We start from the raw sequence: 22260 nt of genomic DNA, 5'->3' as shown, positions 1-22260 counted from the left end.
CTCCCCAGCACGTCCATGGCTGGGCTCCTCCAGCAGCCCTGGATTTGGGAAGGCCCCATGGTGGGCAAGGCTGGTGCTGGGGATCAGGCCTGGTGGCCTCAGAGACTCTCCCTGTGGGCGGAGCAGCCTCACAGCCGGGTTGAAGCCAATGCTCTGACCCTGCCCCACGCGGGGAGTGGACACCAGTGCCAGGGCACAGACCTGCCGGGTGGTTAATCTGGGTGATTAAGCCTCAGTGCTGAGAGGCTGTTGAGCGCTCTGGTGATGGAGCTGGCTCAGCGCTCCTTACAGCCATGGTGGCAGGGGCCATAACCACAGGGATGGCAGGAGGAAGTGGCAGAGGGTGGTGGGGTATGGAGGGGACCCCAGAGGGCTCCATGCAGGAAGGTGGAGGCTGTCACAATGGAGGGGACAGCAAGGGCTGCTCAGACCCCCGCGGGGCCCCCACTCCCCCAGTCACCTGTTTTGTCTCTGATCTGGCCTGGGTCGGCCCTCACTCCTGGCCTCTCCCTCACAGCCCACCCCAGTGGGACTCTGCCCCAGCCCCTCTCCTTCCCAGGGGCCACTGTGCTGGTCCCAGGGGTCTCTTGGGGTGTGACCTCAGCCTCCAGAGAACCCTGTCCCAGCTCTGCCCTTCCCTCTGGGGTCTCTGTAGATGGGACGCTGGTCACAGCAGCCTGTCTGATTTGTCCCCTGTGGTCTGGGGTCCTGAGCCCCGCAGCACCAGGGGATGGTGGCACCAGATCTTTGAAAGACCAGTGTCAGGCTGGGCGTGGTGGCTCACGCCTGTAATCCCAGCACTTTGGGAGGCTGAGGTGGGCAGATCATGAGGTCAGGAGATCGAGACCATCCTGGCTAACACGGTGAAACCCCGTCTCCACTAAAAACACAAAAAATTAGCTGGGTGAGGTGGCGGACGCCTGCAGTCCCAGCTACCCGGGAGGCTGAGGCAGGAGAATGGCGTGAACCAGGGAGGCAGAGCTTGCAGTGAGCCGAGATCGCACCAGTCCAGCCTGGGTGACAGAGTGAGACTCCGTTTCAAAAAAAAAAAAAAAAAAAAAGGAAAGACCAGTGTCTTGGGAGTTGGAAAATCTGGGCTGGAGACTCACTGTGTGACCTCTGAGAGGTCGCACCTCAGAACCTCGGTCCTCGCATCTGCAGAATGGATCTGTGAACACCTCAGCTGCCCGAAGGTGGATGCTGCAGGCTGACCCAGCACTGAGCTCTGACAAGGCAAGGGGCAGCCGTGTGCTCCCTCCAGACCTGTGCCTAGCGTGGAGGGGCCTCGTCCCGTGGGTGCTGGAGTAGAGCCTTCCTGGTCTTTGTGGACATCTCTGGAGAGGGTCAGAGGCAGGTGGGTGACGCAGGTCAAGGCTCAATCCTGGGTGGTCCAGACTGGAGAGGTAGCCTCGGGCTGGGAGAGGGGAGGCTGGCCAGGGTGGACTTTCGGGGCCTCCATGGGTACCCTCACTATCTGGGATGGGGGAGGGGCACGGCACAAAGGAGGGCGGGACCAGGGCCAGGACTGGAGTCAGGGGCACCTCCGTGCCCACGGGGGCCTTGGATCTGGGGTGCAGCGTGGTTCCCTGGCCCTGAGGGGCTGGTGTGTGGTTCCCTGGCCCTGAGGGGCTGGTGTGTGGTTCCCTGGCCCTGAGGGGCTGGTGTGTGGGACAGGCTTCCCAGGAATGGACGGGCAGGGCTGCCTGACTGGGGCGGGAGGCTGGAGGCAGGGCAAGTGCAGGGGCCTGAGGGCAGCACTCGCCTCCTCAGGGGTCCAGGGGCCTCCCTGGCCTCAGCAGCTGGCCTGAGCTCCTGCCTCCGGAGAGCCTGGCCTCAAGGAAGAGTCTAGAAAGCTTCGTTCCCATCGGGCTTCCATGAAAGCACAACTGGCCCAGGCAGGAAACCGAATTAAAAAGCAATATTTGTATCAGTGGAAGACATTTGCTGAAAGGTTAAATCCACATCCGGCAGTGCTGGCCACGAGCCTCAGGCGTGGTGTTCGTCAGGCATGTCTCTCCTGGCCTGGACACCTGAGCACTCAGGCCACCCTGGGCAGAGCCAGGGCGGGGCGCTCGGGGGCCTGGCGCTGCCTCACCGAGGGATCCCCAGGCATCGACCCTGGGGCAGGCAAATGAGCCTCTTCCATGGACCTTGATGGGACTTGGGGGGATCCTTGAAGAGCTTCAGCAGTCCTGGACACTGGGCATGGAGGCTGGGCCACCCGGGGCCATCATCAGGGACTCAGGTGTGTGGGCCTCAGCCCGGGGTGACAGAAGCTCACAGGCGGCAGGGTGAGGCCAGAGGTTGGGTCTTCAGGCAAATCCCTCCAACGCCCTTTTGAGCAGGCACCCAGACCTACTGTGGGCCAGGACCTAGAGGTGGAGGCCTTTGGGGAAGGCCGTGGAGGGGCACAGCATCTCCGAGGGAGGACAGGGTCTGCACTGGGTGCTGGGAGACAGCAGGGGCTGAGCGGTGGGCTTCCCTGACCCCAGGGAGGTTCCAGAGGAGTGCAAGGGAGGGGGCATTAATATCATGGCAAGAAAGGGCAGGACTTGCAGAGTGAGCAGCGACCGAGGTGGGTTTTGTGGGATGTGCAGGAGCTCACCTGGATAGAGGTGGCTGAGGAATGACACTGCGAACTGGGGATCATGGAGCCCCAAATCCTTCTGGGGCAGGAAGTGGGAAGGGTCGGGGGGGTCTCCCCTTTGCTCTGACTGAGCACTCAGCCTGCAGAGGACAGCGAGGAGCCGCCGAGGGGTGTGGAACAGGGATGCCATGGCTGAAGCAGTTTTAGGAAAGGTCCCAGGGGCTATGACTGAAGAGAGAATGGGGACGGGGGTCGTCCCACAGCTGACAAGAGCAGAATGAGCCCTGAGAGATGCCAGCTCTGGTGCCACAGTGACCAGCCGGGGAACGCCTTCAAGAAGTCAGGGAGCGTCCAGGGCTTCTGCTTCCTGCTGGGCCCAGTGTGCCACCTTGGGCTGCCAACACCAGAAAGCCCAGCAGACACAGGAAGCCCCATGCCTGTCGGAAGCGGTTCCCCTCCAGGAGGGACAGCGGTGGCAGCCTCAGGCCATGCACTCTGGGGCCATGTCCTTCCCTCTCTACAGTCCACCGTTGTCAAGGTGGGCTCTGGCCATCTCTGCTGACCCCAGAGGGGTGAGGAAGCCTCCCCTTCGACCAGAAACCACCCTGGGCAGGAGCATCACTTCCCGGATCGGGGCAGCGGCTGGGAGCAGGAGGTGCCAGTGGGCGTGGGCGGGGTGCGGGTGCCTGAGGACTGTGGGGTGGACACGGAACTCGGGGGAGGCTCTAGGCTGGGGTTGTCCTCAAGGGAGTTCTCAGGTCACCCCAGGATCACCCTCGCCCTCAGGCCCGGTGGGGTAGAGGAGAAACTGCAAAGGTCTCTCCAAGGCGAAGGGCGTCAGGGCCCTCAGCACTGAGGGACGTGCATGCTCTTCAAAGAAGGGGCCACAGGACCTCCGAGGGAAGCCAGGAGGCTAGCAGTGGGCCACAGAGGGGCTGGGTGGGGGGGTGGAAGCCGTCCCTGGCATGCCATCCTGGCCCTGGTTGCCTTGGCCACCCTGGTGGGGGCTGCAATGCAGGAGCGGGGAGTCATTTGGAAAGGCATGGCATCTCCTTGGGAATGTCTTCTGCAGCCTCCCAGGGTCCTCCACACTGGACGGGGGGGCCCTCCTGGGACATTCTGGACCCCACGGGGCGAGCCTGGGGAGCCTCTGCAATGACCACACCTGCAGGGCCTGGGGGCTGCGGGCAGATGGCACCCCTAGGAAACACATTGACGAGACACACGGCCTGGAGTCTTCGGGAGAAGCAAACAAATCGCCTCCTGACGTCCAGGGCTGGAGGCTGGATTCCCCATCTTGGGGCTTTCTGGGTCCGTCTGCCACGAGGGTCTGGTGTTCATTAAAAGTATGCCCCTGGGTTGCCACAGAGCCCTTCCCTGTGTGCTCCCTTGAGGGGTGTAGGGCCAAGGGGACCCTGGCTGTCTCAGCCCCCTGCAGAGCACGAGCCCCTGGTCCCCGCAAGCCCGCAGGCTGAGGATGATTCAGACAGGGCTGGGGAGTGAAGGCAATTAGATTCCACGGACGAGCCCTTTCTCCTGCGCCTCCCTCCCTCCCTCCTCACTCACCCCCGCCTCCATCAGGCACAGCAGGCAGGGGTGGGGGACGTAAGGAGGGGAAGGTGGGGGACCCAGAGGGGCTTTGACGTCAGCTCAGCTTATAAGAGGCTGCTGGGCCAGGGCTGTGGAGACGGAGCCTGGACCTCCACACTGAGCCATGCCCACCCCCGACGCCACCACACCACAGGCCAAGGGCTTCCGCAGGGCCGTGTCTGAGCTGGATGCCAAGCAGGCAGAGGCCATCATGGTAAGAGGGCAGGTAGGTGCCCGGCGGCTGCAGTGGACGGGAGCCCAGGGCTGGTGCCAGCTGCCTCTGCTACTCCCCAGCCTGGCCGGCAACCCCAGGCTCAGGGTCCATGCAGACCCCTGGGACCCGGTGTGGGTGTGGAGTCCTGGGCACGGCGGCATCCCCTGTGCCTGGTGTTTGAGTCCCTGTTGGGGGAGGGTAAGGTGATGCCTGTCCCTGTGTGTGCCCCTCATAGGCCGACCTCCCTCGGGAGTTGTGTGGGTCCCTGTGTCTTCTTTCATCTTGAATCTTAATGATGGGAACGTGGAAACAAATCCATCCAAAAAATCCCACATGGCCAGAGGTCCCTGGCTGCTGCACACAGCCCCCACCCTACTCCCACCTGCCCCTGCCTCCCTCTGCCCCAGCTGCCCTGGTCAGCACCCCAACCAGCCTGCCTGCTCCGGGAGGCAGCCCCAAGGCCCTTCCCGGGCTCTAGCAGCAGCTCATGGTGGGGGGTCCTGGGCAAATAGGGGGCAAGTCCAGAGTCAAAGAGTATCTGAGCTCTGGGGCGATTCCCATTGGCCTGTTCCTCCCTTATTTCCCTCATTCATTCATTCGCATGGAGTCTGTGTTCCCTGTGACCCGTACTTGGAAGCCCTGTGTACAGGGCGCTATGCCGGCCAGGCGGGATCATCGGGAGCTTCTCAGCCTTCAGGAAGGGTTTCCAGTGCCTCCGTGGGCACACAGAACCATGGTGTCCCTGGCACATTTAAAATGGATTTTTATTTATGGACCTCGATTGAAACGTGGTGTGAGTTGTAGCAGTGTCATTTCCAGGTACCTTCTCAGGGACGCGGGGTGCCCTCCCCCGCCCTCCCCCACCAGGCTCCCCACCAGGCCCTCCCCAGGGGGACCCAGGCCCAGCCTCACGGGCTCTCCGTGGCCTGGAACTGCAGCCCTAGCTGCATCCTACACCCCCGCCCCAAGGGTAAGAGGCAACTCCAGGAGGGGCTTCTGCTGCTCCCCTTCGTGTTCCATGACCCTGGAAGACCAGGGTGAGGCTGATTCTTCTCTTACAAGAGGCCCAGAGCCTTCTTGGGAGTTCAGGTCCAAGAGATGAGCCCCTCGTGTCTGCCAAGTCCCCCTCTGTCCAGGCCTGGGACAGCTCTGGGATCGAGGGGTTGGAGGTGCTGAGCCCAGGGAGAGACACCTGCACCCAGAGCTATGACAAAGGGCAGAGGGATGACAAGGCAGCCAGGAGCAGGCGCCTGGGGGGTGGCGCAGAGGGGCAGGGCCTGAGGACAGGTGTCCTGATGGGCTGTGAGAAAGGGCCCCTGTGTGGGAGGCAGGAGGGTAGGGGGTTTGTTCACTGGGGCCCTGTGGGGGCAGCTCCTTCCTGAGCTGCCGTTCCCTCCCCGGCAGCCAATGCCACTGTCCAAGACATCGCCCTCTTCCCATCACTAATGAAGTTAGCGCCTGGCCTGGGGACGGGTGACACAGCGTCTCTGTCTGTTCCCCACAGAGCGAGGAGCAGGCGAGCACCCTCCCAGCCCCTACTCCTCCCCCCGCCCCCACCGCTTCTGGCTGGGCTGCCCCCATCGGGAAGGGTGTGCAGTGCCTGCAGGCACCTCGGCTAGCGTCTGCCCCAGCAGGCACACAGTAGGCGCTCAACAATGTGCTCTCATGCCCGGCCTGTGTGCCATCAGCGCCGCCCAACTGTGGGATCAGCTCTGGGTGGGGGTCCCCGGGTCTCAGCAGGTGGAGGAGGCATGGGTGCCCCCTGTCCCCACAGTCCCCGCGGTTCGTTGGGCGACGGCAGAGCCTCATCGAGGACGCCCGCAAGGAGCGGGAGGCGGCGGTGGCAGCAGCAGCTGCTGCAGCCCCCTCGGAGCCCGGGGACCCCCTGGAGGCCGTGGCCTTTGAGGAAAAGGAGGGGAAGGCCGTGCTAAACCTGCTCTTCTCCCCGAGGGCCACCAAGCCCTCAGCGCTGTCCCGAGCTGTGAAGGTATTTGAGGTGAGCCAGTGGCCTTCGTGTCCCTGGGGCAAGTTCACCTGTGGGTGGGGCTGTGTGGGGTGAGTTCCTGGCCCCTCTATAGCAGAGGTGCAGCTGCCCAGGCCCCTGAGGCTGGCACAGGATGCAGCGGGGGAGTCTCAGGCCTCGGCTCAGCCCCCATGGCATCTAGCTACACCCCCGTGTTTTTTGAGGGATCCTGAGCCCAGCCCTAGGGCTGAAGCCACCGAGCCTCCACTGTGCCTCCTGCCTTGCCCATCCCCTGGATCCCCCTCATCCACCATTTCACACATGGGGGGCTCCCAGCAGGGCAGCACGGGAGGCAGGGGTAGGATGGTGTGCCCTCTCCCTCCCGCCCAGCACAGCGACTGAGGTGATCACTGATTGCATTAGTCACTCCGGCCCCACTGTGCCCAGGGGGGCAGGTGACCCGGCTCCCGGAAGAAGCTCCCAAATGACATTAAAGCCAGACTCCCCTGGCCCAGCTCCGCAGAGCCCGAGGGGCACTGCAACCCATCGCCCGTGTTGCTGGGCAACGGAGGTGGGGGTGGAGCGGACCCTTCCGGCCAGTGTCCTGGATGCTCAGGGGCCATTGAGACTCAGGGCCCATCCTACAAACCTGGATGAGGCCACCAGGCTTGGGGGCACCTTCTGACCAGTGGCTGAGGAGCTGGACAGTGTGGCACGGCCTTGGAACACACAGACAGAGCCGCCCAGAAGCAGGTCAAGCCTCAAGTGGTGACAAATCCCGGTTAGGTGCATGACACAAAACCCAATTTGCCAGCAGCAAACCCTGGTCTGGTGGCTGACAGCTGACCTGAGCCTGGAAGAACAGGATCTGTGTGCTGCTAGAATAAAAGTCAAGGGCAGGGCCTGGCCAGCCAGCCAGATGTGCCTCCTCCTCCCCTCCTCCTCACCCTCTCTCCATTTCTGTCTCTCCTCTCTCTCTTCCTGCTTTTGCTCCCTAAGACGTTTGAAGCCAAAATCCACCACCTAGAGACCCGGCCTGCCCAGAGGCTGCGAGTCGGGGGCCCCCACCTGGAGTACTTTGTGCGCCTCGAGGTGCCCCGAGGGGACCTGGCCGCCCTGCTCAGTGGTGTGCGCCAGGTGTCAGAGGACGTGCGCAGCCCTGCGGAGCCCAAGGGTGAGGCAGTTTTCTGTCCTTGAGTGCCGCCAAATGACCTTGAGACGCTGGGGTGCAGGGGCTCCTGCAGGGGGACCCTACAGTGACCACGTGGTGGTGGACTGATTCCCTCTCTGTGGGCTCCACTTTGCCCCCCGTTTTGCTACACATCTGTGTCTGGGCCTGGGGCCACCTCCAGAATCCCCCCGCAGCTATCGCAGCCCCTGCTGCCTCTGCCCCTTGGAAGTCTTGTAGGGGAGGCTGCTTCAAGGTGGGTGACGCGGCCCCACGCCTCCAAGCTCACCAAGACCTCTTCCTCCATCCCCCATAAAGTCCCCTGGTTCCCAAGAAAAGTGTCAGAGCTGGACAAGTGTCATCACCTGGTCACCAAGTTTGACCCTGACCTGGACTTGGACCACCCGGTGAGTGGTGTGCCCCCCCACTCAGGCCTCCTGCCCCTGATCACATCCCCTACCCTTATCCCAACCCTGGACAGGAGTCTGTCGGCTTCGGGAGCCCCCGTGGCCTGTGCCCCCAACCTGAGCACGGCCTCCTGACCCGTGCACCCCTCTGCCCTCAGGGCTTCTCGGACCAGGTGTACCGCCAGCGCAGGAAGCTGATTGCTGAGATCGCCTTCCAGTACAGGCAGTGAGGGGCCCCTGCGCTCGGGACCCAGACTCCGTCCTGCAGGCTCACGCTGGACCTGGGGGGCGGGAGGGAAGGACAAAGGGGAGGACCCATCTTGTCACAGCATCATTGCCTCCTGCCAGGCAGCTCTGCTCCAGAGCTTTCCATGTCCCCAAATCCTGGGGGGGAAACTGAGACCCGGGGGGGGCTAGAGCAACAAGCCGAGGCCGCACAGCCGGCTCACGGCACAGTCAGCTGGGGTGCACCCTCCTGTCCATCCTCCAACCCAAAGGCCTCGCTGCACAAGGCAGGTGTGGACCTGTGCCTAGAGAGGCTCCCTCCCTCCCTCCTGCCCTTCCCACTCCCCGAGGGGACCTGCTGACCACTGGCCCCCTCCCCAGCGGCGACCCGATTCCCCGTGTGGAGTACACAGCCGAGGAGATTGCCACCTGGTGAGACCCCGTGCAGCTAGCTGGCGAGGGACTGGGGAGGAGCCCGGGGGATGCCTCCTGGAATCCTGGTGTGTGAGGGCCGCCTCCAGGGACCTCGGCACAGCAGGAGAGACTAAGGCCAGGAAGAAGAGGGACCTCCAGGGATCAGAATGTTGGGTTGGGAGGAACAGGCTACCCATCCTGTCGGGCCATCCCCAGTATGCTGAGGGACCACCCCTCACCGCCCCCTTCCCCCTGGGATTCCCCAAAGCCACCAGCAAAAGCCCTTCCCAGGGGCCTGGGTCTTCACGGGTCCCCAAGAGGCGTGCGTTGGGAGGGGTTCAGGCAGGCAGAAGCACCCACAGCTCAGGAGGGGCTTCAGGGAGGGGGTTCCGGCACTGGGGTGGGCTTGGAGGGCCCTGAGCCCCGCTGCCCGCAGGAAGGAGGTCTACACCACGCTGAAGGGCCTCTACGCCACGCACGCTTGCGGGGAGCACCTGGAGGCCTTTGCTCTGCTGGAGCGCTTCAGCGGCTACCGGGAAGACAACATCCCCCAGCTGGAGGATGTCTCCCGCTTCCTGAAGGGTGGGCCCAGACGGAAGGGGCGCGGAGCGGGGCGGGGGGGGGGGGGGGGGCCGGGGACGGTCAGCCACGCGCCCCAGCCCAGCGCGGTTCCAGCCCGTCCTGGCTTGGCAGTGACCTGAGTGGCCCCTTGCAGAGCGCACGGGCTTCCAGCTGCGGCCTGTGGCTGGCCTGCTGTCCGCCCGGGACTTCCTGGCCAGCCTGGCCTTCCGCGTGTTCCAGTGCACCCAGTATATCCGGCACGCGTCCTCGCCCATGCACTCCCCTGAGCCGTGAGTGCGCGCCCTGACCGCCAGCCCGAGGGTGGGGGGTGCGGCGCGCGGCCGCTCAGCCCCCCTCTCCCTCCCACGCGCAGGGACTGCTGCCACGAGCTGCTGGGGCACGTGCCCATGCTGGCCGACCGCACCTTCGCGCAGTTCTCCCAGGTACGCCGCGGCCTCGAGCGAGTCGGGTCGCCCAGGGGCTGGCCAGGCGCCGGGGGCGGGGGTCGATGTGCGGGTGGGTGAAGTGTGCGGCCTGCTCCTGGGCCCCGCCATGGGGGCTCAGCGTCCCGAGGGTCGCGCGGCAGAGGGCGGGGCTGGAGCGGAGCCTCCCGCGGCCTGTGCTGCCACCTGCCGGCTACCTGGGAATGGCGCCCTCGGGCTTAGGGATATGGTCAAGGAGGGCTGCCTGGAGGAGGAGGCCCGGTGGAGGTGCGGATCCAGTGGAGGTCGCCAGGGAAGGTCTCTGCCGCCCGGGAAGTGTCCCAGAGATCCCTGGAGGGGCTGCGGACACCCCCGGCGCCCCCACCTCGAGCACCTCCCAGGGCTGCCTCTCCCCACCCTTCATCCTCCTCCCCGCTCCACAGGACATCGGCCTGGCATCCCTGGGGGCCTCGGATGAGGAAATTGAGAAGCTGTCCACGGTGGGTTGACCCCTCCATGGAGGGCCCGGGGTGTGGGCTTGGGGGTCCGAATCCAGGCTTCGCCCTCCTGCTGTCCAGGCTGAGGCCTCTGCTTCCACCCAGGAATCGTGACCCTCACCCTGGCTCGCCTGCGGCCTGTCCTGGCCTCCCTGGGGGTGGTGTCCTGGTCACAGGTGACCAGGGGCTGCCAGGTGGTGGTAGCTGTCTCAGGGCTGATGCTGCTTGCCTTCCCCACAGCTGTACTGGTTTACTGTGGAGTTTGGGCTGTGCAAACAGAACGGGGAGGTGAAGGCCTATGGCGCCGGGCTGCTGTCCTCCTATGGGGAGCTACTGGTAAGACCCTCTCCTTGCTGCAGCCCCCAGCGGAGGGACAGGGCTGGGGGACAGTGCAGGGAGAGGACAGGCTCCCAGCGGGAGGAAACTGAGGCCTGGGCCTCCAGGACTCAGGCTCTGTTTGGGAGAAGGCTTGTCTCTACCCAGTCCTCACCCCACACTATCCCAGGCCTCGGAAGGCCCGGCGGGAGAGGTGGGGGTGACTCTGCCCCAGGAACCCACCCAGCGTCAGGTTGTGGTATCCTGGTTCCCTCGGGGACCTGGGTGCAGTGGAGTCAGTGATGCCATTGGCCTCCTGCCAGCACTGCCTGTCTGAGGAGCCCGAGATTCGAGCCTTCGATCCTGAAGCAGCAGCTGTGCAGCCCTACCAAGACCAGACGTACCAGTCAGTCTACTTTGTGTCTGAGAGCTTCAGCGATGCCAAGGACAAGCTCAGGTGGGCTAGGATCCTAGGGCAAGCCCCCAACGGTGCCCCCAAACTGGGCCAGCCAGGCCTTCCTTCTGGCCTTGAGCAGGGCTGGGCCTGTGAGCCCAAGTCACAGATAAGAACACCGACCCCCCAGTTGCAGCAGCCCCCACACAGCAGGGACCCCGTCCGTGAGAAGGACCCCAGCGTCTGAGGAGGGGCAGACCTATAGGACTGGGGGCTGCTGGGTGGCCAGATCAAGGCCGGTCTTGGAGGTGCTGGCAGAGCCTGAGTTTTGTGAGGAGGTCCTGTGGAACCTGTCCCAACCCCCTGCCCTGGGATGGGGAGAAGTCAGAGGGGATAGACAGAGTCAGGGTGGGGGGCATGGCGGGAGTGGGGTCCCCAGGGCTGGGGGCCTTTGGTGCAATGACCAGAGTGTCAGGAGAGGGGAGCAAAGCCCACTAGCCTCATCCTCATAAAAGGTCTCATCATTTTCCCTCCAGCCTCCTGTAGTGCACTGGGGAAACTGAGACCAGGGGCTATGTTTCCAGTGGGTGCGGGTGCTGAATTCCACCCACAGGCTTAGGGATATGGTCAAGGAAGGCTTCCTGGAGGAGGAGGCCCAGTGGAGGTGCAGAGAGGGATGGGACGCCCGGCAGAGTCTCTAGTGGAAAAGGCGCCTAGCCTATCTCCCCCATGAACCCCCTCACCCAGTCCTGGAAGAGGCCTCAGTGTCCCGCCTGAGACCAGGTGGCTCAGAAAAGCCCTAGGAGCTCTGAGCCACCATGAAGGTGGAAGCACGGCCCCGGCTTCCCCTCTCCTGGAGGCTGCAGACACTGCCCGCCAGTTGACGAGGGCTCTGCCACTCTCCTCCCCAGGAGCTATGCGTCACGCATCCAGCGCCCCTTCTCCGTGAAGTTCGACCCGTACACCCTGGCCATCGACGTGCTGGACAGCCCCCAGGCCGTGCGGCGCTCCCTGGAGGGTGTCCAGGATGAGCTGGACACCCTGGCCCATGCGCTGAGTGCCATTGGCTAGGTGCAGGGCACCCCCGAGGGCCCTTCCCAACCTCCCCTGGGCCTGCACTGTCCTGGAGCTCAGGTCCTGGTGAGGGGCTGGGTCCTGGGTGCCCCCCATGCCCTCCCTGCTGCCAGGCTCCCGCTGCCCCCGCACCTGCTTCTCAGCGCAACAGCTGTGTGTGCCCGTGGTGAGGTTGTGCTGCCTGTGGTGAGGTCCTGTCCTGGCTCCCAGGGTCCTGGGGGCTGCCGCGCTGCCCTCCGCCCTTCCCTGACACTGTCTGCTGCCCCAGTCGCCGTCACAATAAAAGAAAGTGTGGTCTCTACACCTGCCTGGCCCCACGTCTGTGCCACGGAGACAGGCCCTGGGATCCCCAGGCTCCCACACCCCATCCCCAGCCTCACTCGGGTTTCGCCCTGTCCTCCTTCCTCCTCTGGGAGATGGCTGGCCACCCCGGCCAGGCAGCTGGCCCCTCCGGGCCTGGTTTCCCTGCTTACCCTGAGGCCCCACCCAGCGCTGAGCCCCCAGCAGCTCCAGAGGCTCGGGTACCCTGGCTGAACTGCCCCATCTGTGTGGGGTGCCCTCCCAGGGTGGGGAGCCAGGTGACAGTGGGAGGGCCTCTCTCAGGCCTGGCAGGGAGCAGGGTCACAGCCGTGCTGGCTGAGGGTGGTCTCAGAGGTGGGCCTGCAGGCCTAACCCTCCCTGCTGACGGGGCTCCCAGCCCTTGAGAGGAACGGGGATGGAGGAACAGCTGCCCCAAAGCCGTTGCCCACCCGCAGCAGGCTCTGCAAACCAAGGGGGAGCCTCAGCGTGGCCCCCAGCACATGTGCTGATGGGGAGGGTCCGGCTGAGCTGGTGCCCAGGCAGATGGTCTGGGCCTGTCTCCCCAGCGAGGCAGGCGGGGACTGGATTTCAGACTCTAAGATGCCCCTGGCTTACCCGAGGGGCCTGGACGTTGCCCTCCAGAGAGAGCACCCAACACCCTCCAGCCTTGGCCAGCCAGGGTGCCCCCTTGCTACCTTGGAGAGAGCAGCCCCAGGGCATCCTGCAGAGTGGCTGGGATATCAGCTGGCCTTCAAGGCCTCTCCCTCCCTCCAGCTGCCCCACCACACTCTGCTGGGATCCTGGCTCTCAACTCCCAGGGCCGACAACCCGGGCAAACTCCTACTCATCCGTGAAGGCCCTCCCAGGCACGGCAGTCCTTCCCAGCCTGGCAGTCTGTTCCTCACACACTTTGTCGGTGCCCAGCCCCCGAAGTTGCACCTGGGGGTGTCTCTGAAGGGCTGTGAGCCTCAAGGACACCCTGGGAAAGTGCCTGCCTTGCCTCCCCCCAGCCCTGCCAACCCCTGGCTCTGCCCTCCCACCTGGGTACCCCCAATCCAGCCCCCCTCCTTACACACCCCTCTTAAGGAGGCACCCATGCCTTCTCCCGCTGCTGGGCCTCAGAGCACGGTGGCGTCCTGGGGCAGCCCCTGCACGTCCTGCTGTGGCATGGCTCGGGGTGGAAAGGGCGGAAGGGAGGGGCCCTACAGACAGCTGGTGCCCACTACCAAACCTGCTTGGGGCAGGAGAGCCTAAGGCTGGGTGTGTGCGGGGCAGCCTCGAGAGGTTCCGAGGCTGAGGCCAGGGTGGGACATAGGGATGGGAGGGGCCAGCGCACAGGATGCTCCAACCTGCCTGCCCCCATGGTCTCGCTCTCCTGCTGCTGGGACCTCCTGATCCTGCCCGTGGTGCTAAGAGGCAGGTAGGGGCTGCGGGCAGCAAGGCTTGGAGCCCATGCCCCCTCACCATGGGTCAGGCTGGGCCTCCAGGTGCCTGTCTTGGGGGGCTGGGAGGGCCGGAGGGGTGCACCGCAGGGGCTCAGCCCAGATGACACTATAGGAGTGATGGGGTCGTGGGGCCTGGCCAGGAGAGGAGAGATGGGCAGGGTCTCCCAGAAGAGGAGTGGGGCTGAGAGGGTGCCTGGGGAGCCTGGACAGAGCTGGGCCAGCGCACAGCCTCCCATACCTGCCCATGGAGTCCTGCCGCCACCCCCAGATCACATGGAAGATGAGGTCCGGGTGGCCTGCTGGGGACTCGCTGTTCGTCCCCACGTCCCTGGGTCGTGCCCTCCTTCTGCCACCCTGGGGAGCTGAGGGCCTCACCTGGGGCTGCTGTCCTAAGGCGGGTGGGAACTGGGTAGCCAGCAGGGAGGGGACCCTTCCTCCCTCCCCCACCCCTGCCACCTTGGCCCATCCATGGGGGCATCTTGGGCAACCAGGGACTTAGAAAAAGGTCCCGAGGACAGGGGATCTGGGGATAGTGGTGCAAAGAGCCCCGCCCTGCAGCCCCAGCTCTCCTGGTGTAATGTGGAAAGTGGGCCGGGGAGGGCTTTGCTCTGCTGGAGACATTTGCCCCCAGCTGCGAGCAGGGACAGGCCTGGCCACCAGGCCCCTGGTTAAGACTCTAATGACACGCTGGCCCTGAGGAAGAGGTGCTGACGACCAAGGAGATCTTCCCACAGACCCAGCACCAGGGAAATGATCCGGAAATTGCAGCCTCAGCCCCCAGCCATCTGCTAACCCCCCCACCCCAGGCCCTAATGGGCCAGGCAGCAGGGGGTGGCAGGCAGGGGAGATGGGCTCTGAGACTATAAAGCCAGTGGGAGCCCAGCAGCCCTCAACCCTCCGGGACAGGCTGCATCAGAAGAGGCCAGCAAGCAGGTCTGTTCCAAGGGCCTTCGCGTCAGGTGGGCTCAGGGCTGCCCCACTTGGGGGTTCCAGGGTGGCTGGACCCCAGGCCCCAGCTCTGCAACAGGGAGGACATGGCTGGGCTCTTGAAGCGTTTGGGGGTGAGCCCAGGGGCCCCAGGGCAGGGCACCTGGCCTTCAGCCGGCCTCAGGCCTGCCTGTCTCCCAGGTCACTGTCCTTCCGCCATGGCCCTGTGGATGCGCCTCTTGCCCCTGCTGGCGCTGCTGGCCCTCTGGGGACCTGACCCGGCCCCGGCCTTTGTGAACCAGCACCTGTGCGGCTCCCACCTGGTGGAAGCTCTCTACCTGGTGTGCGGGGAGCGAGGCTTCTTCTACACACCCAAGACCCGCCGGGAGGCAGAGGACCCTCAGGGTGAGCCCCACCGCCCAGCGCTGCCCCTGGTCGCCCCCAGCCACCCCCTGCTCCTGGCGCTCCCACCCAGCGTGGACAGAAGGGGGCAGGAGGCTGCCACCCAGCAGGGGGTCAGGAGTACTTTTTTTAAAAAGAAATGAAGTTCTCTTGGTCACCTCCTAAAAGTGACCAGCTCCCTGTGGCCCAGTCAGAAGCTCAGCTTGAGGGCGGTGTTAGCTTCAGCAGCTGAGCCCTGAGATACGTCAGAGGGTGGGCACGTTCCTCCCTCCACTCGCCCGTCAAACAAATGCCCCGCAGCCCATTTCTCCACCCTCATTTGATGACCACAGATTCAAGTGTTTTGTTGAGTACAAGTCCTGGGTGACCTGGGGTCACAGGGTGCCCCACGCTGCCTGCCTGAGTGGGCCAGACCCCTGTCGCCAGACCTCATGGCAGCTCCGTAGTCAGGAGATGGGGAAGATGCTGGGGACAGGCCCTGGGGAGAAGAACCGGGGGCACCTGTTCAGGCTCCCACTATGGCACCGCCCTGGGGCGGGGGAAGGAGGTAGGACATGTGGGCATTGGGGCCTGTGGGTCCACACCCAGTGTGGGTGACCCTCCCTCTAACCTGGGCTCGGCTTGGCTGGAGACGGGTGGGAGTGCGACCTGGGGCTGGTGGGCAGGTGGGCACTGTCTCTCCCTGACTGTGTCCTCCTGTGTCCCTCTGCCTCGCTGCTGCTCCGCGACCTGCTCTGCACGGCCTGCCTTGGCAGTGGGGCAGGTGGAGCTGGGCGGGGGCCCTGGCGCAGGCAGCCTGCAGCCCTTGGCGCTGGAGGGGTCCCTGCAGAAGCGCGGCATCGTGGAGCAGTGCTGCACCAGCATCTGCTCCCTCTACCAGCTGGAGAACTACTGCAACTAGATGCGGCCCGCAGGCGGCCCACACCCTCCGCCTCCTGCACCAAGAGAGATCGAATAAAGCCCTTGAACCAGCCCTGCTGTGCCGTCTGTGTGTCTTGGGGGCCCTGGGACAGGCCCCGCTTCCGGGCAGTGTTGTGAGCCCCTCCCAGCTGTCTCCATGCTCTCTGGGTGCCCACAGGTGCCAATGCTGGCCAGGCCCGCCATGCAGTGGCTCTCCCCAAAGCGGCGATGCCTGTCGGCTGCCTGCTACCCCCACCCTGTGGCTCAGGGTCCAGTATCAGAGCTGGGGGGGTCGCTGAGAGGCCAGGGGTGGTGGGACCGCTGAGAAATGACTTCTTGTTCAGTAGCTCTGGACCCTTGGAGTCCCCAGAGACCTTGTTCAGGAAAGGGAATGAGAACATTCCAGCAACTTTCCCCCACCTAGCCCTCCCAGGTCCTATTTTTAGAGCTATTTCTGATGGAGTCCCTGTGGAGGGAGGAGGCTGGGCTGAGGGAGGGGTTCCTGCAGAGCAGGGGGCTGGGAAGGTGGGGAGAGGCTGCCGAGTGCCACCCGCTATCCCCAGCTCTGGGCAGCCCCGGGACAGTCACATACCCTGGTCTCGAGGCCCAAGCTGGCAGCTGTCTGCAGCCACAGCCTATGCCAGCCCAGGCCCAGCCAGACACCTGAAGGACCCACTGGTGCCTTGGAGGAAGCAGGAGAGGTCAGATGGCACCATGAGCTGGGGCAGGTGCAGGGACCATGGCAGCACTGGGCAGGGCCTCAGAGCCCACACCTTGGGCACCCTGGCCATAAGACCCTAAGGATTGCAGCCCAAGAGGACCAGGGAACCACCAGGGCCACAGAGGCAGAGACTAGGGCCAGGGTCCCTCTGTGGACCCTTAGCCCTCCCTCTCCCAGAAAGCAGGGCCACTTGGCTGGCTTCCTTTGCTACAGACCTGCTGCTCACCCAGAAGGGCTGACGGGCCCTGGTGATAAGGTCATTCTGATTCCAGGTCCTTGGGGATCCTGACACGCAGCCTCTTCTTCAGCACCCCTGAGCACAGGGTGGCTCTGCTGGGCATTCAGCCTAGTGGGCAGACGAGAACCCAGGGGCTGCCTGGACCTACTGTGGCCTGGGAGGTCAGCGGGTGACCCTAGCTACCCTGTGGCTGGGCCAACCTGCATGCTGCCCAGGCCAAACCAATCTGCACCTTTCCTGAGAGCCCCACCCAGGGCTGGGCTGGGGATGGCTGGGCCTGGGACTGGCATGGGCTGTGGCTGCAGACCACTGCCAGCTTGGGCCTCGAGGCCAGGAGCTCACCCTCCTGTTAGGGACCTGGCCACTGGGGCAGCCCTGTCCCTAAAGCTCTGAGCTCACCCCTTCCCCATGACCACATCAGCCCCCTCCACCCAGAGATGTCACAGCCCCCAGCTAGCCCCGCCTCCAGAGTGGGGGCCAAGGCTGGGCAGGCGGGTGGACGGCCGGACACTGGCCCCGGAAGAGGAGGGAGGCGGTGGCTGGGATCGGCAGCAGCCGTCCATGGGAACACCCGGCCGGCCCCTCTCGCACGGGTAGAGACAGGGGCGCCCTGCTGGAGCTGAGGTATGTGAGCTCGCGCGGGGCTGGGCCAGAGCAGGACCTGGTGGGCCAGCTGGGAGGCTGCCCACCAGGTGGCCATTGGCCAAGCTGTTGCCCTGGCCGAACCTGATGGCCAACAAGGTCGTAGGGAGTGATGGGCAGAGGCCTGTTCTGGGAAGGGAGGGTCAGCGCTCTGTGGGGGACCATGTGTTGGAGTGGAGGGTAGCAGGAGGAGCCCTTGGGTGTCCAGGGACTCCTGGAACCACCCCAGCCTTCCAGGACTTGCAGAGCAGCTGGCACTGGCTGGTGCTAGGGGCTGAGGAGTGTCCTTTGAGGGGCCAAATTTTCTGTGACCTCTGTCCTGGGGGACTTCTGGCCTGAGGCCTCAGGAGAGGGCAAGGCTGCCCACCCAAAAGAGACGCAGCCACGGTTCACGGAACCCTCAGCTGCCCTGGGCCAGAGCTGGGGCCAGTTTTCACCTTGTTGAGACCCAGGACTCTGTCCCCCAAGCCTGTCTTCTCCAGCACCTGACCCCACCCCCCACACACTGTGTCCTAGAAAAGGTGGACACGGGAGACCAGAACCAGGGCAAGGGATCACCCCTCCATCCCCCCAGGCCCAGTGAGAAGCAGCTGGCCAAGGTGATCCAGGTGGCAGAGAGAGCATCAGACCCAGTTTCCTGTCAGGCACCACCTTGGGCACCGGTCCCCAGATGCCCTGGCTGGGGAGCATGGATGCTCCCGGAGCCCCCAGGTCACCCCATGTGAGCCAGGCCCACAGAGCTTGGCTCTGCAACGCCTGCTGGGCCGCTGCCTATGCTCCGCCCCTTCTGGGAAGTTAAAAGACAGCCCTTCAGTGTCCAGAGACCTGCCTGGCCTTGGAACCTGGGCTCCACACGCCCACCGGGCTGGCAGGGGCACTCAGCTGCCTCCAGCCCTGGTGGTCACCCTGGCGTTGGGTGCATCTAACTGCTCCCCAGTCACAAGGCAACTGCTCCCCAAGGCTCCCCAAACCTGCCGGCCCCCCTAGAAGCCTCTGCCCATTCCTAGAGGACTCAGGACAGCCTGCAGTCCATCCCGCACACAGCCTTCTGTCTGGGCATCCTGCCTTCACATGTGCTGAGCAGGGAGCAAACTCTTGTACCACGTTCCTTAAGTGGAGACTGAAACCTGGAACCAGGCACACGGCACGTGCCCCCACCCACCCAGGACACACTGCGGTGTGGCTGCCTCCAGGCTGGCTCCCTGGATTACGTCTGCTCCTGGCATGGATAACTGGCACCTTTGCCTGGCCGTTGGGGCAGTGTTTGCCTTCCCCTGTCGGCAGCAAATATTTACTGTCCTCCCTGTCTCCAGGCCTGAGCAGACCCTGGGGGGATGAGAGTGGACTCAGGGGTGCTGAGGGTACCCCCCTGCCCTTCAGGTCCTGGTGCCCAGCAGGGGTCCAGCCCAGGGAAGAGAGTGAGGCCAAGACAGGTGGTATTTAAGCCTGAGCTGCTGGGAAAGGTAGCCCTGGGCAGAACTTGGGCGGAACATTGGCCAGTGTCTGTCTCCAGCCAGGCTATGAGGTAGCTTGTTCCGGGATGGGCACCTTTCCACTCCCAGCACTGTGGCCAGGAGCCGCCATTCACAGGTGCGACCAGCAGATGGCATCAGAGCCTCACTTTTGATGCACTCCAGCCACCAGCCACGGGTCCAGGCTCCGGCCGCCACCCAGGGTCTGAGCAGCTGCATCCTGCCCCTGCCGGGCACTCCCAGGGGCTGTGGGGCCTGTGGGAGCCTGTGGGGGCCCTGCCGGACACTCTTGGGAGCTGTGGGGGGCCCTGCTGGGCACTCTGAAGAGCGTGGGGCTTATGAATGAGAGGAGGCATCTGATGATGATGAGGGGGTCCACCAAGGCCCCCGGCCTGCTCAGGTCCAGTCTTGGCCCCCAAGTCAAGCCTCAGGCCAGCTTCTCACTGGCCTGGGTTTCTCAGAGGGCCGGGACAAACGTCCTGGGTCTCTAATATTCCGAGAAAGCCTCTGGCTAGACTCTGAGCCCCACCTGCGGGCCCTAGAATCACAGAGAGCCAGGGTGAGAAGACCAGGGGGACTCCGTCCCATCCTCGTCATGGCTGAGCCCACCGTGGCTGGAGGTGGACCGGGCTGTGGGTTTTGCTGAGGGTCCCCAGGGCCCCTGGGGGCTACTGAGGCTGGAGGCCAGCGGTGGCCAGGGGGCTCCATCCCTCAGCCACTCCAGTCGGAAGGTCGAGTCCTGGTTCCCATGTGAGGAGGGGGCTTCAGGGACTGGGACCTGGGGGCATGGAAGGCCTGGAACTGGGGTCCAGGCAGCTCAGGGTTAGCGTGTTCCCACGCTCCCCTCCGCCAGCGCCGCAAGGAGAGGGAGGTCCACTCTGGAAATAATGTTTGGGGGCAGGGGTAGACAAGGTCTGGGAACGCGGAGATGACACACTGGGGTGCCGCCTCCGCACCCTCCGCCCTTCCTCCCACTATTGTTTCTGGCCTCGGCCGCAGGAACAGCAAGGCAGATTCCTTCGAAAGTGGGGCCGGCCGGAGGCGGTACCCCATCGTCCCTCTCGCGGCCCAGCCGCGCTGTGCTGGCGCCAAGCTCCCTGCTGGCCTCCCACCCGCTCCTCCGCGTCCTCAGCTCACTCCCCTGCTCCCAGGTGGCCCCAGTCCCCACCCCACCTCGCTTGGACTCCCCACTTCCTGCCCATCTGCTGCTGTCGGGTGACATCCTCCTTGACCCCAGGGACTGCTGAGGCAGCCTCCAAGCCTCCCAGTGTCCCTGAGGCTGCCCTTAGAAGCTGGCTTGGGGCTGTACCAAAAGTCACCCCACAGTCCGCACTTTCCAAGGCAGGGAGATAGCAGAGATCTCAGGGTGCCTGTGGACCGAGGACTAAGTCAGAGTCGGGGTCCCTCAGGCGGAGGGAAAGATAGGTGGTGCCTGCCAGCCTCTCCTCACCCAGGGAGGCTGAGAATGTCTAGACCCAGGTGGCTGTGACCCCTGGGCAGTGTCACAGGGCTGCTGAGGGCTGCGCCAGAGCCAGTCCCGCCCTTGCCAGGGATGGAGACCGGCCTCGAGGAGGCCCGGCCCTGGGGGTCCGCAGGCCTGTAGGCTTCGGGGAGGCTCTGCCCCCTGCCCCCTGCAGCCCAGGCTGCTGAGTCATCAGAACCTCGGGGGCGCCGCGGGCCCCACATTCCGCCCAGGCCTCTCTCTGACCCTCTTCCCAGCCCATCTGTGTTTTTGGAAAACAGAGCCAGAGCCCCCCATAGCCCTGCCAACTTGCGGCTGCTCACGCTGGGACTCAAATCGCACCCTTCTGTCTTCAAAGTCCACCTTCACTTCAAAGCTCGGTCCCACCACAGCCCAGCCTCCACAGGGCCACCACCTGCCCACATCCAGGCCTGCTGCTGCCCAGCTTCGGAGGGACCTTGGGCATCCCCTGATCCTCTCTAGAGCACAGGATCCCTGGCATGGGCCCATTACACATGGGTGGCTGGGTGGGTGGTGAGGACGGGGCTGGGAGGAGATCCTGGGGACCCCATGGTGGAGGCGATGAGGCTCCCAAACCCCGACTCCGGAGATGGCTGCTTGGTCTTCCATTGGGCCCTCCGAGCCCTGACCTCCAAGATGCAAGGAAAGCTTTCAGGGGCAGGGGCGAGTGGAAGGTGGGCTTCCTCCCTTGCCACCCGGGCGGTGGGCCCAGGGCAGATGCTCCATGGGCACTTCCCAACCTAGGCCCAGCTGTGGGGAAGGAGGGAGCAGGCGGCCAGGCTCCAGGTAGGGGGAGGAGTTGCCTGAGAACTAGGGGAGAGAGGGAGGGCTGGGGCACCCCATGCCAGCTCCAGCTGCACCACCAGAGCTCAGAACAGAGCAGGCAGGAGCCAGCAAGCTGAGAGGCTTCCTGAAGGAGGTGTCCCAGACCCTGCCAGCACTGCAGCCTTAAGCATGAGTCCACGCTGGGCTCCCACTGCCAGGGGCGCAGACCCAGCCCAGCACTGCCCATGCTGCCCTCGTCAGAGACCCATACGGAGTTAGCACCTGGGTCCTTCCCCCTGGCTGGGCATGGGCTGGCCCTGACAATGAAGAAGGGGTAGCTGTGGCCTCAAGGTCTACAACGGGCTATGATCTGTGGGTGCCAAGAAGCCACAGGCCCTCAGTGTCCACAGGGCCAGTGAGTGTCCACCCGGGCCAGTGTGGGGTTGAAGGGTGAGAGCTGGCAGGTGGCGTTGATGTCCTGGCTCTGCTGCTGGTGGCTGTGTGGCCTTGGGAAAGTCACTTAGCATCTCTGGGCCTTGGTTCCCTCATCTATCAGAAGGGAATCAAAGGAGCCCCTGCCTGCCTCGGCTGCCGGGTGGTGTAGTTCAGTGGTGTCTGTGAACGGCAGCCCTCGGGCAGCTGCGCCTCTGGCTTCAGTACACACGTGAGCTGCTTTCTGGGCCTTCAAATTACGGGGACAACCCCGCGGGTGTGTTTCGTGTCTGGGCACCACAGCAAGGGGAAGCTGACATGTCCTCCGTGGGAAGTGGCAGTCCCCATGGCTACCGGGCATGAACAGGATGTGCGGAAGGGACCTTTCAGGGAGGAGCAGCTCCCCGAGGGAGGAGCCGGGGGCTGGGATACGGAGGCCTCTGCACATCTTGGAGTAAAACAAGCAGGAGGGGCTGGGTGCGGTGGCTTATGCCTATAATCCCAGCAATTTGGGAGGCTGAGGCGGGCAGATCACCTGAGGTCAGGAGTTTGAGACCAGCCTGACCAACAGGGAGAAACCCCATCTCTACTAAAACTATAAAATTAGCCGGGCGTGGTGGCACGTGCCTGTAATCACAGATACTCAGGAGGCTGGGGCAGGAGAATCGCTTGAACCTGGGAAGCAGAGGTTGCGGTGAGCCG

The 22260-nt window shown here is 64.5% G+C and overlaps 2 protein-coding genes across 5 annotated transcripts; both read left to right on the top strand.

The window, feature by feature from the left end:
- Positions 1-4252: 4252 nt before the first annotated feature.
- Positions 4253-12132, top strand: LOC105469782 (tyrosine hydroxylase). Of its 2 annotated transcripts, none has more exons than XM_011721306.2 (13): positions 4253-4391; positions 6166-6387; positions 7354-7528; positions 7841-7929; positions 8088-8155; positions 8536-8586; positions 9005-9150; positions 9284-9419; positions 9503-9572; positions 9995-10051; positions 10289-10384; positions 10687-10820; positions 11669-12132. In XM_011721306.2, exons 1-13 carry the CDS (start codon positions 4302-4304, stop codon positions 11826-11828), a joined length of 1494 nt encoding a protein of 497 aa, XP_011719608.1. In that variant the 5' UTR covers positions 4253-4301; the 3' UTR covers positions 11829-12132. The 2 variants fall into 2 exon arrangements, with proteins under 2 accessions (XP_011719608.1, XP_011719607.1); XM_011721305.2 differs by having other exon boundaries at positions 4253-4403.
- A 2291-nt stretch (positions 12133-14423) lies between these two features.
- LOC105469786 (insulin) lies at positions 14424-15878 on the top strand. Of its 3 annotated transcripts, none has more exons than XM_011721317.2 (3): positions 14424-14535; positions 14705-14908; positions 15661-15878. In XM_011721317.2, exons 1-3 carry the CDS (start codon positions 14424-14426, stop codon positions 15804-15806), a joined length of 462 nt encoding a protein of 153 aa, XP_011719619.2. In that variant the 3' UTR covers positions 15807-15878. The 3 variants fall into 3 exon arrangements, with proteins under 3 accessions (XP_011719619.2, XP_011719618.1, XP_011719620.1); XM_011721316.2 differs by having other exon boundaries at positions 14470-14509; XM_011721318.2 differs by having other exon boundaries at positions 14470-14585.
- The last annotated feature ends 6382 nt before the right edge of the window (positions 15879-22260 follow it).

This window comes from Macaca nemestrina, chromosome 12 (assembly GCF_043159975.1).
Source record: "Macaca nemestrina isolate mMacNem1 chromosome 12, mMacNem.hap1, whole genome shotgun sequence".
NCBI classification, from domain to species: Eukaryota; Metazoa; Chordata; class Mammalia; order Primates; family Cercopithecidae; genus Macaca; species Macaca nemestrina.
This window is presented reverse-complemented; position numbering and strand designations above follow the sequence as displayed.

What these genes read in the sequence shown, in the direction of transcription:
- LOC105469786 (XM_011721317.2), top strand. Translation starts at nt 14,424, where the DNA reads ATGGGCTCTGAGACTATAAAGCCAGTGGGAGCCCAGCAGCCCTCAACC. An exon ending in TCCAAGGGCCTTCGCGTCAG is followed by an intron (nt 14,536 to 14,704) that starts GTGGGCTCAGGG and finishes CCTGTCTCCCAG; the next exon opens with GTCACTGTCCTTCCGCCATG. An exon ending in GGAGGCAGAGGACCCTCAGG is followed by an intron (nt 14,909 to 15,660) that starts GTGAGCCCCACC and finishes CTGCCTTGGCAG; the next exon opens with TGGGGCAGGTGGAGCTGGGC.
- LOC105469782 (XM_011721305.2), top strand. Translation starts at nt 4,302, where the DNA reads ATGCCCACCCCCGACGCCACCACACCACAGGCCAAGGGCTTCCGCAGG. An exon ending in AAATTGAGAAGCTGTCCACG is followed by an intron (nt 10,052 to 10,288) that starts GTGGGTTGACCC and finishes CCTTCCCCACAG; the next exon opens with CTGTACTGGTTTACTGTGGA. An exon ending in CCTCCTATGGGGAGCTACTG is followed by an intron (nt 10,385 to 10,686) that starts GTAAGACCCTCT and finishes GCCTCCTGCCAG; the next exon opens with CACTGCCTGTCTGAGGAGCC.